General features: G+C 41.4%; 1 protein-coding gene across 10 annotated transcripts in view; it reads left to right on the top strand.

Annotated features, from left to right (window-relative positions):
* The window catches only part of Tnrc6c (trinucleotide repeat containing adaptor 6C), a 125,099-nt gene that overhangs the window by 74,668 nt on the left and 36,663 nt on the right, over nucleotides 1-13,768 (top strand). For 9 of the 10 annotated variants that reach the window (XR_015450210.1, XM_087208392.1, XM_087208391.1 and 6 more), the window contains one exon: nucleotides 11,363-11,578. The exons of the other annotated variant lie outside the window; for it this stretch is intronic. Coding sequence is in view for 8 of the 9 variants with exons in the window: in XM_087208392.1 (XP_087064518.1) it covers nucleotides 11,363-11,578 (216 nt within the window). In the remaining variant the exon portion in view is untranslated. The remainder of the gene's footprint in view (nucleotides 1-11,362; nucleotides 11,579-13,768) is intronic. 10 annotated transcript variants of the gene reach the window in all.

The raw sequence follows: 13,768 nt of genomic DNA, 5'->3' as shown, positions 1-13,768 counted from the left end.
AACACTTTGGGGCCGGTATTGGACATGGAGGACCAGATCTCAGTACAGAGCCAGCTGAAGGTACAGCTTTTGGAGAGTTGCCATTAGCAGAGGGCCAACATCAGAGGTAAATATAATTAGGATAGTAGAGTTTTGAGCACATTTAAAACCCAGTAGAATGGAATAGGTAGAGAAAATGGATACAAAGGGAGGCGATCCCTTCATACAGTAGGAGAGGAGGCTCACTGTCCATTACATGGAGAGGGAAGGGAAGGCAGAAACACTGACTGGTAGGCCAGTTGATGGGGCCAAAGGGTGTAGGCCACCAACACCAACCTAGAGTGGTGAGGGCCGTGGATAGGAGCAGAGGCTTGAGCATGGGGAAACGTGTATCACCCATATAGAGAATGGAGCAGATACCTCACCGGGCTGGGCAGTCAGAACCCAGGGATTATAGCACTAGGTGGAGAGACTCATTTAGCGTATATGTACTGGGAAGTACTGTGTGCTGCGGGAGACACAGCAGAGTGAGACAGGGTGAGTTATAAGTGTGTACATAATATGCACAAGTTGTGATAATGGGCCAGGTGTGGTGGTGCACACCTGAAATCTCAGCACTCTGGGAGGCTGAGGCAAAAAAATTGAAAGTTTGATCCCAGCCTTGGTAACTTAGGGATTCAGCAAGACCCTGTCTCAAAAAGGGTTGGGGATGTAGCTCAGTGTAACAGCCCCAGGGTTTAATCCTCAGTACCACCACCTCTCAAAAAAATGCTACCAATGCTAGGGGAAGAGCAAGCCCAGAGAGCAGGTCTCACAGTCAGGTGGAGGGACTGCTGTATTGCCTAAGGCAGCCCAGGCTCTGGGTGACTGCTTGGTAAGCCTTCAGCACCTGGGGTGAAAGAGCTATCTTTTCTGCATTGATTGAAGCACCACTGCCCTAGTGAGCCTCCCCAGTCCACCTTCTTCTGCCTGGCCTCCTCTCAATTCCTTGGCAGTTTACTTTACCTCCCCAAAGGCTGCCTAGTACATTAGAAATCCTGTTCAGATCTACCTGTACTTCAGTGTAGTCACAGACCGCTCCTAGTCTCACCAGTGTGCCTTTGTGGCCCACGTATTTTCTGTGAATAAGCATTTTTAATGAAAATGTTTCATATAAAATCCCAGGTTTCTGCCTCTTGGAAGCCAGGAAGGTCTGACAGGTTGAACTCTTAGAGACAACAGTAAGCTGGAGCAGATGCCCTTAAAGAGGGCCTGTGTGCTCCAAGTGCCACTCCCCTCCAGTCCTGAGGGTCCCAGCACTGGGGCTTTTGAGCAGTAACCACTGGGCATCATGCTTGTGTTGTGTCATCCTTACATTTGGCCCATTTACAGTAATTGCTGGTTCCTTGGGGTACTTGAATTTGTGGTTCTTTTTTTTTGACTAATGTATGACTGTCATTTCTGAACACTAAGAGACACTTTTGAAAATGAGGGAAAGGAAGAAAGATAATTGATGCAAAAAGTGAATTTGAAGACATACTTCCAACTGCTGTCCAGCCTTCCTGCTGGTAGTTATAAAATTATAAAATCTCAAGATTTGGGCCTTTTCATGCTACTGGGCTCTCAACAGCTCAATAAAACCTTTTGTTTCAGAGAAAGAAAAATGAATGAATTTGAAAATTAAGAGATGGTATAATACAGTGGGAGAGGCCAGTAATACCAAATTTAATACAGTTTGATTAGCATTACAATAAAGACACACAGAAAGTACTCTGAGATTTAGCATTTTAAAATGTCTTGCTAGATGTGGTGATACACACCTGTAATCCCAGCACTCGGGAGGCTGAGGCAAAAGGATCACTTGGAGTTCGAGACCAGCCTTGGCAACAAAGTTCAAGGCCAGCCTGAACTGCATAGCAAGAGTCTGTCTCAAAAATAAAAGGTCGTATAGAGGTCCCATTTGACGCAGCTATCCCCCTGCTGGGTATTTTCCCAAAAGAATTAAAAGAATCATACCACAGCGATATATGTACCCATGCTTATAGCGGCACAGTTTGTGATAGCTAAAGCTTGGAAACAGCCCAAGTGCCCATCAACTGGAAACTGGATAAAGAAAATGTGGGGTTTTTTTATAAAGTGGAGTACTACTCAGCCATAAAGAACCAGAAACTAGAGACATTTATAGCTAAATGGATGCGTATTAAGGCCATACTCTTAAGTGAAATAAATAGGACACGTGTAAATACCAAATAGTTTCTCTAGTGTGAGAAACTGAAAGTGCAAATAAGGATTAAAATGATTAAAATGAATAATTGGTAATTTGAAATTAGAAGAAAAGGTCTAAAGGGGTAGGGGTGATGGGAGGCGAAGGGAAAAGGAAAAGTTATGAGAAAAGAAGGGGCCGGGGATTTAGCTCAGCGGTTCCAGCGCCTGCCGCGTAAGCGCAAGGTCCCAAGTTCGATCCTTGGTACCAAAAAAAAAAAAAAAATTTATGAGAAAAGAAAAAAAATGGAAATGAAGTCTATGTAAATCAGGAAGGGCACACAGGTAATGGGGAAAAAATAAGAACCAAGATACATCATGTACAGGTACAAGAACCCAATGATGAATGTAAACGTATTTTATACCTAAAATGTACCAATAAAAGAATTTAAGGGAAAAAAATTTTTAAAAAATAAAACGTCCTATCAGGCAGGCCCCTCCTGCCACAGTAGATGTCCCGCAGCTGTGTTCCCAGGGAGCCCTGAAGCCTTCAGGAAGAGCTCCAGTCACAGGGCCTGTGCCTGGCCCTGGAATCTTAGGGTAAGCATGGATTGGCCGCACCTGTGTGCATACAGAGTGTGTTTGTGCTGGGTCTCATTTTACAAGTGAGACCAGAGAAATTGGGTCGCGCACTCCAGCGCGGGCTGCATGGTGAGGAGGGTGGAGTTAACAAGTGTCATCCACTCCGCCTGCAGACTTCTCTGAAGTAGCACGTTATGACACCCTATGGAGTGGGAGCTCTCTGGACCGGGCAGTTTTCCCTTTTGATGTGTCAATGCTTAGAAACTACTTTTTTTTTCTTTTTTTTTTTTTTTTGGTGCCGGGGATTGAACTCATGTCCTTGTGCTTGTGAGACAGGCAGCAGAACCACTGAGCTAAATCCCTGGCCCTAGAAACTGCTTTTAAGTGATTCTTCAACCTTTTTTTTTTTGATGCCGGGGATCGAACTGGGCCCTTGTGCTTTCGAGGCAGGTGGCAGAACTACTGAGCTAAATCTCCTGTCCCATTAAGTGATTCTTAATGGACAAAGGATATGAAGATTTACCTTGATAGAGGCATTTTTGTTTAGTTAAAAGGCCCCAAATCATTCTCTTTTATATGACAGATATTTATAGGTACACTTTTTAACAAATTACGCATACTGTTATGAAATATAAAAGAAAAATATGTCATGACTGCTCCATGCTCACACTACTCCTTTATTTCTTCTCTCCTCTCAGGCTTATGGGCCCTGTGCGTAATCTTGGTGGTTATAGTGTTATTTTAGAAGCACTTGTGAATTTAGTTTTACTACTCAACAGAGACAGACAAAAAACTGCACATTTTTATTCCATGTAGTAACCCAGTATGCAAAAATGTTGTCAAGTTTAGTGTATTATATAACATGTAATGGGCTACATACTATGAGTTTTCTCATTTATATTAATATCTTTTTGTATCAGAGCAGTAGCCCTGAATGTCTAGTTCCTGCTTCACCTTGCATGTAATGTTCAAGTCTCAGACCTAAACCATGCAGTCTTTTGCAGTGAGAGCAAAGGTCATCACACTTGGGGAATTGCATGAGATCAATGCCTGTCACTTTGCAAGCTTGGTAGGTCTTTTAAGCCTTTAAGCCTTCAGAAGTACCAGGTACAGGGCCAGGGATTTAGCTCAGTGGTTCTGCTGCCTGTCTTGCAAGTGCAAGGTCCTGAGTTCAATCCCTGGTACCAAAAAAAAAAGGTAACTGGTACACTCTTACCCTAGGTCCTGCCATCACAAGGACAACATGCATGTGTGCCAGTATACTGGTGGCAGCCCACTGCAGCCTACTTGTCAGGACCGTGCTGTCTGGCAGGCATAGCACCTGCCAGGCTGTGTGTTAGCCAATAGCTGGAGTCCCTGCCCCAGGATTCCCCGCTCCAGACTAAAGCTTGCCACATGTGACTGTCTGACAGCAGTTTCTGCTATTCATAAAACTTGTATTTTTATAAGTGTTCTCAGTTTTGCTATTGACCTGTGCTGATTTCACGTAATTTCCATTTACATCAGAGTTTGAGTTTTTTAGGTAACTTTGTAAATTGTTGATCAAAATAAGCTTTCTCAGCTATATATTTATGACTGTTCAGTTTTACAACTGTATTTGTAAAGTGTAGCAGATGCTATAAAACAATCATTTTTGTCCTATTCTTACATTGATGTTAATGTTTTCTGTGAGCTGGAGGGAAACTGATATAATGGGAAATTCAGTGTAGTTTGAATAAATTGTCTGGACCTGGCTCAACCCTATTCGGAGGTAGATAAAGAAATGACCCTGAGCCTTTTTTTTTCCCAGGATTGGGGGATTGAACCTAGAGCCTTCACACTGAGCTACAACCCCAAGCACCCACCCATCTTGTTTTGTAGGGGGGACTCAGAAGTCTTTTTTTTGGTACCAGGGATCGAACTTGGGACCTTGCACTTTCTAGGCAGGTGCCAGAACCACTGAGCTAAATCCCCAGTCCAGAAGTCTTTTTTTTTTAATTAGTTTACTAGTACATGCGTGTGATGATACATAATGTTTGCATTCCTTGTGAGAAGTTGGTACATGTACATAACACATCTCAATTTCTTTTTCATTGAACCCTTTCCCTTCCCTACTTTCCCCTCCTTACATCTCAGTGCCCTTCCTCTTTGAGAACAATCTAACTCCCTACTTCCTATTAATCTCTTATTTTGCTCTTCATTTTTACTCTGGGTTTCTCATATAAGAACACTGTGATATTTAAGCTTGTATGTCTGATTTATTTCACTTAACATTATGGTCTCAAGGTGTATCCATTTTCCTACAAATGTCTCGTGTATCTTTATGGCAGAGTAGTACTCCATTGTGTGTAAATACAGATTTCTCCTTTTAACAATCAAATTATGTTTCTGCAACTTGGCCACTAAATGAGTTGTATATAGTATGTACATTACAATATATAGTCAGAACAAAAGAATGGTCAAAGGAAACTCCAACTTGATGACTTTGCTTTTATTTGCATAACTTTACACATAGTACTATAGTATATAACAGAACAGTACTGTGCTGTATAGTACAGTTAGCAAAAATTACTGTACTATATAAACAAGGTGTACTGTACCAAAAAAGATACCGAGGGCTCTCTATAAACAAGATGTACAGAACTGTACAAAAAAAGGTCAAAAGTCTGAAAGTCATTAAATGAGGAATATCTGTACCACCTTTTCTTTTTGGGTTTTTTATTTTGTTTTTCTGGTTTTTGGTTTGTTTGTTTTTTTGGTACTGGGGATCAAACTCAGGACCTTGTGCCTGCAAGGCAGGTACAGCACCACTGAGCTAAATCCCTGGCCCTGTACCACATTTTCTTTATCCATTCATCTGTTGGTTGACATATGTGCTATAAACATGGGTATGTGTGTTTCTGTGTAATAGGATGTCTTTAACTCTTTTGAGAAGATACTTAGAAAGGGAAATAGCTAGGTTAACTGGAATTTCTAGTGTTGATTTTTTGAGGAATCCCCACACTGGTTTCTGTACCAGTTGTATTAGTTTCCATTCTTGCCAACAGCATAGGAGTCCTTTTTCCCCTCAGCCTCTCCAGCATTTGTTATTATTTGATTTCTTGATGGTGGTCATTCTTTCTGGGGTAAAATTGAATCTTATTGTTGTTTTAATTTGCTTTTTTCTAATAGTCAGCAATGTTGAGCATTTCTTTACGTATTTATTGGCCATCTATACCTCTTCTATGAAGTGTCTATTTATTTTGCTTGCCCTTTTTTTGTTTTTTTTTGGTACTGGGGATCGAACTCAGGTCTTTGAGCTTGCACAGCGGGCAGCGAAACCACTTGAGCTAAATCTCCGGCCTTGCTTGCCCATTTTTTAATTAGGTCTTTTATTTGGGGGGAAATCTAATTTTTTTTAGTTCTCTATATATTCTATATATGAGTCCTCTGAGAAGTCACTGACAAAAATTTTTCCAATTCTGTAGGTTGTCTTTTTCATTCTGTTGGTTGTTTCTTTTGCTATTCAAAAGCTTTCTAATTTAATATCCCATTTCTTAATTCTCAGAACTATTTCCTGTGCAACTGGGGTTCTGTTCAGAAAGTCCTGGTCTACACCTATGACCTCAAGAATTTTGTCTATCTTGTCTTCCAACAGGTTAAGTGTTTCTGGTTTAACATTTAGTTCTTTGATCCCTTAATCCCTTTTTTATTTTTTATTTTGAGACAAGCTCTCACTGAGTCACTAAATTGCTCAGCCTGGGCTCAAACTGTCAGTCCTCCTGTGTCGTTCTCCCAGAGTGCTGAGATTACAAGTATATGCTGTGCTTGTTGAACCTGTCTATTTATGAGAATGTATAAGCTACCTGAGGAGGACTCATGAAGCTGTACATCCAGTGGTGTGGCACACACCTCTTCTTGATGACAGTGCTTAGTCTGACAGAACCAGACATCCAGAACCTGAAGCTTTTACATTATTGTGGAACCAGGCTGCTGACCAAGAGCAAGAAAGAGCAAACACAGCATTGGCTTATGTTGCAAAGGGATTGAAAGCAGGTCCTAAAAATATTTAGCAGCCTGATTACCTAATACACTTAGAAATAAATATTCTAGGACACCTAAAAATCAACTTGTAGGGGATTGGGGATTTAGCTCAGTGGCACCGCACCTGCCTCACAAGTGCAAGGTCCTGAGTTCCATCCCCAGTACCAAAAAAAAATCGTGGACACACGAAAAAACTAATGCTACTGAGTAGTGGTGCATAACAGAGCCTCACAGTTGACTCTGAATCCAAATGTGATTGAGGAAGAGCCTCCAGAGGTGGTTCTTTCACCCCTGAACTCTTACTAGGTTTCACCAGAAAACAGGTGGTTTGAAAGGGATTGGTGTGGAAAGAAAGATTGCTGTATAATTAATTCAGTCAGTTATGGAGGCCAGTATAAACTTGAGCCAAGCTAAACCAGCAGCACAGTGGGGTCATGGACTTACCTGTCTTCCTACCCTGGGAGAAAGTAAAAATATTAGTCCCATATGCCAGTCAGCAACCCTGGAGGGCTGGGGATGGGGCTCAGTGGTAGAACACTCACCCTGTGTGCCTCAGACCTTAGGTTCAATCCCCACCAGCAGAAAAAAAAAGTAAGGGGAGGGAAAGAGAAAGGGGACACACCCTGGGGATTATGCAGCTAGAGTTGGTCTTACTGCAGAGTGCTGTTTGTGTCCACTGGCTTGCCTGTCCTCGGCCTCTCAAAGAGATATACCCCTCATTAGCCACAGCAGGCCTGTAGCTTTACTGGCTATGATCCCTCTGGTTGGCTTGTGCAGGTTGTAAAAAGTCTCAAGCCAGAGGCAAGCTTGACTTTGCATTTGGGCAGTCTGGTGATAGTTGCTCTGAAACTTAGTTTTCTGGCACAAATATTATGAAAGTATAATACAAAATGTTACAAAGTCACGTGTATCAAGCACACTAGGAATTTCTGGAAAGGAAATGGGCTAGGGAGATTGATGCCTGTTTAGAGTATCAGTCTCTGAGAGAAGCTCAGCTGGTCCGAGCACCCGGAAGGAAGCTCCCTGCCTCCATCCCAGACTCCTAGGGCAGAGAAGCTCAGCCGGTTCCAGCACCCAGAAGGAAGCTCCCCTGCCGCCATCCCAAGCTCCTTGGACAGAGAAGCTGAGCCAGTCCCAGAACCCGGAAGGAAGCACCCCTCAAACACACCCTGTGGAAATGAGAAGACACATAAACAAGCCTCAAAAACAGACTTCCAGATCACCTACAGCAACCCCAAAGGGAAACGAGATGGAACAATCTGATACTCAACCACCTGGACTCTCTGAACTGACAACAAAAGAGGATCTGGGAAAAATGAAATCAGAAATAATTACTCAGATAACAGAATATCAGTCACTGCTATTTATCCCCAGGGGAAATAAGTGGGTGTGGTTCTAGTCTCTTTTTACAATGCTAACCACTAAATGTGTCTGATTGTCTTTGTATTGACTCCTGGAAAGGCCATCCCTGTCTAATTGCCTATAAGATATCTAATTAACTTACCTATCTACCATATTACAGCTCACCTGTTTTTATACCACCAATCCAGAAATAGCTTCCAGTGACCTCTCCAGCCAAAAGAAATTCCATCCTATTAAGCAACATACAGTAATCATTAAAAGGAATGAGCTGAGTGATCACAGCTCTTTGTGACTATGGAATGGAGGGTGGTGGGACAGGGTTGCTTTTGCTTTCCTGTGTTTTGAAGGATTCAGTAAGGAGAGCTAACATAGAAGGAGCCTAGGGAATTGAGACGTGCTGCCGAAGTGGGAGTGGGGAGGTTGCTTATCATTTTCTACCTGTCATATGAAATAGGTGAACTACACACACAAAAGTTCTGCTAGGTACCTTCAATTCAGAATAAATGAATCCCTTAGTTGAAAATAACAGTGCAGCCACCAATAAGAAAGAGCACATTTGAAATCTGTGCTAATGCACTCAGGTCTAGATGGACTGAGCCAGGGTTGGTGGGGCTCACCTATAATCCCAGCACTTCAGAGGCTGAAGCAGGAGAATCAGCTTGAGTTCAAGGCCAGCCTGGACTCAAGCCTGAACTACATAGTGAGACCCTGTCTCAACCAAAAAAAGGATTGACTAAGATAATTTTCTGTTACTGTTCATAATGGCCTATTCACTTATTCCACATGGTGACCTATTGAGACCAGCTTCATGGTGTGTGTGTGTGTGTGTGTGTGTGTGTGTGTGTGTATTGTGCCCAGCCCCAGGAGCTCTTGTAAGAGAAGCCACCGGGCCATGACCAGATTTTCAACAGGACCCTTATCCCTTTAGTAGTGTCCCCTCAAATATGCCCTCCAGTAGTGACCCCTGATGTGGAACAGAAACATCAAAGCCAAGCATGACGGTGCATGCCTATAATGCCAGCACCACAGGAGGCTAAAGTAGGCGGATCACAAATTTAAGCCCAGCCAGGCCCTTAGAACCTGTCTCAAAAAAAAAAAAAAAAGCCTGGAGTGTAGGTTGGTGCCATGGCCCTGGGTTCAATCCCCAGAAAAAAAAGAGTCTCAGAAGCCCACAAGACCAAGCATTGGAAAAAGAGGGTATACTCTTCTGGCTGCGATCTCACTTCATAAACCACCATCCTGGTTTCAGACAAGAAGCTTTTAGTGCACCTAAGTCAGTGCCAAGCTGCTCTTGCAGGAAAATCAGGCCTCATAATCCAGTACTTAAGTCCCTTAAAATGCCAACCAAATAGCAAGCCCTCAATGAATGACTAATCCGTTTAATTTTTACTCCTTTATCTTTTTTTACTTAATTATCTAACTGCCTACTGTTTAAACCTTTCTTCCCAAAAAAGGACTGCCTGTGACACTTATGAAACTGTAACTTGAGTCCATGGAACCAGCTAGAACTGATTATTGCTTTCACAGAAGACAGAATGCCATCTGCTGGCTTAATTTATGGCATTTATGAAAGGATGGATCCAAACAGCTGGGAGGTAAACCAGCACTGGAGTGCTTCCCTAGAGTGCACATGGCTCTGGATTCAATCCCTAGCACCAAAAAGAGAGTTTACAAAACTGAGTGAAAACTACATATCCTGGTGGTGTTTTTTTGTTATTTTATATTCTCAACTCTGTATTTATTCAGTGAAGAAATGGAAAGGACATGATTCCAGAACCCCAAAAAATGGTAGTACTTAAAGGATTGTTTTATTTTATTTTAGTGATGCTGAGAATTGAAGGCTGGACCTTGTGCTTATGCTCTACCACAGAGCATATCTAGCCCTAGAAAGATCATTTTCAAATGTTTAATATGAATGTTTTAATTGAAAGTAGAAATTTGTTTTACTTCATCAACCAACTTTAAAATAACTAAAAAGATACCACACTCCCTCTAGCAGTAAATGCTGAACAGTAGAAATTGTTTTAATGTTACATATTTAAAATTATTTCTTACTGAAAACACTTGTTTGCACCCAAATTATATGGTGTACAGTATCCCAATTTGCAGTTTCTTCTACGGCCTGTAGACTGTCAGCACACATATCCTGAAGTTTACCTGGAGTTTGGTATTGCATGTATATTAATAGTCTTGCCAGAAGTCAATTTAAAGTGAAAAGATTGTTTTCTTGATTTTGAGTGATCAAGTTTTCTCCCATTTGTTTCTAAGATTTTGAAACATTAAGCTTGCAAATTTTTTGCCTTCTTCATAAAATACTCTGTAGAATTTTTTTCTGCTTTTAACAAAAATTTAAAATTTTGTATAAAAAGCAATTAATTATAATTAACATAGTCTTCATATTTATTCTTAGTTTTGACTTAGTTAAATAAGCTGTAAAAAAAATTATAGTGTTATCTTTCAAAGGGATGGAAGTATAGGAATGACAAATTTTAGGTGAATTCACTGTTGAGTTATCTACAGTAAATCAGTTTTTCATAGCTGATTGGTCTTTAGCAATACTTACTTTTTAACTTCCCAAAGCATCCATAATTTTTATCAGCTGTGTTCATTTCCCAGATTTAATTTTGTCCCTTCAGTGTGTAAAACTACTTTCCCCAATATATGTTGTTTGGGATAGCTCCCCTATTATTGATAACAGTTTGCATAACCTATTGCTTCAGCATAAGCTCAGCTTGTAATTTAAAATGATTCATAGGTTGCATGTCCTTTTGTCATTAATCAGTATTATCCTAATAAACGATAAAGTCCATCAAGGGAACTGATTTCATGCTACCTTTAGTAAGAAAATTAATAGACTTCATATACCCTTGCTGAGACCAAATAATTTAAAACTTACATTAACTAATTACATATTATACCACAAGCTTTTTCTTGCATGCAGAGTCCGGTGTTTTCTCATCTGGTTATACTTGAAAATATTCACATCTCCTCTCTGAAATGATAGGAACTGTCACAGTGTGGCTGTCAGCAAGTCAAGTGAGCTCTTAGCAGATGCTGAATGACTACCATTTGAGCTGATTTTGAAAGCTGAATCACATTTACTTTTTCCCTGCTTCACTTTTTTTTTTTTTTAATTGAGTACCGGGGATCAAACTCAGGACCTTGTGCTTTCGAGGCAGGCGCGGTGCCATTGAGCTAAATCCCCAGCCCTTCCCAGTTTCACTTTTATCGTTTCCTTTCTTTGGCTCCTTTGCAGTTTCATCAGGCTGGGGAGAAATGCCTAATGTTCACTCAAAGACTGAAAATGCGTGGGGAGAGCCTTCCTCCCCATCCACCCTGGTCGATAATGGCACAGCAGCATGGGGGAAGCCACCCAGCAGTGGCAGCGGGTGGGGAGATCACCCTGCTGAGCCAGCAGTGACCTTTGGAAGAGCTGGCGCACCCACTGCCACCCCAGCCCTGTGCAAACCAGGTGAGCTGAGCATCCTGCATGCCCTGATCTGGTCATTTAGAAGTGGTTCAGAGGATTTCAAGGAGTCCTTGTCATGGAATTTTAGAGCACACTTTTATTTTAAGCCATCTCATTTTTATTTTATTTGGTACTAGGGATTGTTGTTTTGCTCTGTTTTGTTTTATTTTGAGTTGGTTGGGGGTTTTTTTTGGTACCAGGGATCGAACTTAGGTCCTTGTGCTTGCGCAGCAGGCAGCGAAACCACTGAGCTATGTAGCCCAGGCTGGCCTCCAGTTTGGATGATCCTCCTCCCTCAGCCTCCTGAATGCTGGGTACTGGGGATTGAACTCAGGGCCTTGTGCATGCTAAATGTGTACTTTACCACAAAGCTACCCCAAGCTGTCATTGAATTCTAAAAATTAAATTTTTAGGGCCGGGGATTTAGCTCAGTGGTTTTGCCACCTGCTGTGCAAGCGCAAGGACCCGAGTTCGATCCCCGGTACCAAAAAAAAAAAATTAAATTTTTAGACCATTTTTTCTTACTCAGTGTACACTTTAAGACTAACTTTAAGCCAAGACTGTAACAAAATATTTCCATGTCTCATACATGAACACAAAAAAGCTTTTAACAAGAATCCGTGTCCTCCTTTTAAAAATAAATACAAGAATAAAAGCAATTAAGCGTACATGTTTGGTAGTACTACAGGTTCAGCATTCCCAGTCTGAAAATCCCAAATCCACAATGTTCCGCATGACACCACTTGTTGAAAATTCTACACCTAACTTCATGTGTCAGGTCACAGTCAAAGTACAGGAACACTAACAATACCATGTTGCCAAGTGTAGTGGCACAGGCCTGAAACCCCAGCACTCTGGGAGGCTGAGGTAAGAGGATCAAGAATTTGTGCCTAGCCTGACTGACGAGATCCTGTCTCAAAATTTAAAAAGTAAAATGGGCAGGGTATTTAGCTCAGTGCAGAAACCCTAGGTGCAATTCCTAGTACTAAAAAAAAAAAGTATTATGTAAAATTACCCTCAGAGCCAGGTGTGATACTACACACATAATTATAGCTGCTCTGGGGGACCAAAAGTTGAGTCAGTCTGGGTAACTTAAGTGAGACCATGTGTCAAAATTAAAATTAAAATAAACAAGGCAGGGGTATAGCTCAGTGGTAGAACACTTTGCTAGCGCACATAAGGCCCTTGGTTCCATCCCCAGTATCCCCAAAGGCAAAGCAAAATACAGTTTCCCTGAACAATTTAAGATATCTATGAAATAAATGAATTTCATGTTTAGACTTGGGTCCCATTCCCAACATATTTCATTATGTATATGCAAATAATACAAGAATTCTTTTTTAATCTGAAATGAGAAACACCTCATTCCAGGCTTTTTTTTTTTTTTCTTCTCTTGGTACTAGGGATCAAACTCAGGACCTTGCACTTGAGAGGCAGGCGAGGCACCACTGAGCAAAATCCCCAGCCCTTTGCTTTGTTTTGTTTTGTTTTTTGAGGCAGAGTCTCACTATGTAGCACAGGCTGATCTTGAAGTCCCTGGGTAGTCCAGGCTGGCCTCAAATGTGATCCTCCTGCCTCAGCCTCCTGAGTGCTGGGATTACAGGCGTGAACCACCATTTCTCTGGTCCCAGGCATTTTCACAAGGAGCATGCAACCTGCAGTGGTACTCACTCCTTTAGCAGGGTGTTTTGTATCTGCCTATTTAAATTTATCTTACCAAACAAGATGGATAAAGCCTATCACTTTTTCCTCTTGAGATTAGTATTTGAAATCTGTAGCATTGTTGGCACTTCTTGCTTTGTTTTCATTTTATAAACAAAATTTCACTGGATACTTCATGTTTAATGCTTAAAACAACTTGAAAAAAAGATCTGCCTGGGGGTATAGCTCAGTGGTGTGAACTTCCCTACTGTGTATGAGGCCGGATTCAGTAGCCAACATTAAAAAAATCTTGAAAAAAGAAATCAGTTATGCCCACCCCCATTTTCTGAAAGTGTAGTGAGTATGCCTATACAGTCTTCCAGATGTCCAGATTACTGTTATTGCCTGGACTTCTCATACCGTGTGGGTGTCTTGCAATGTGGTACTTGTGATGTTAACATAAATATAACAGATTTAATTGTTCACATGGCTGCAGAAGCAGCAGCATTTTCGAGGCAGTCACTAGATATCCTAGAGCTTAAAATGAAACTT

The sequence above is a fragment of the Heterocephalus glaber genome, unplaced genomic scaffold, assembly GCF_053883595.1.
Source record: "Heterocephalus glaber isolate CG9 unplaced genomic scaffold, H.glaber_assembly_v1.0 deba00000937, whole genome shotgun sequence".
NCBI classification, from domain to species: Eukaryota; Metazoa; Chordata; class Mammalia; order Rodentia; family Bathyergidae; genus Heterocephalus; species Heterocephalus glaber.
Note: the sequence above shows the minus strand (reverse complement) of the source record. Positions and strands in the feature narration are given on the sequence as shown.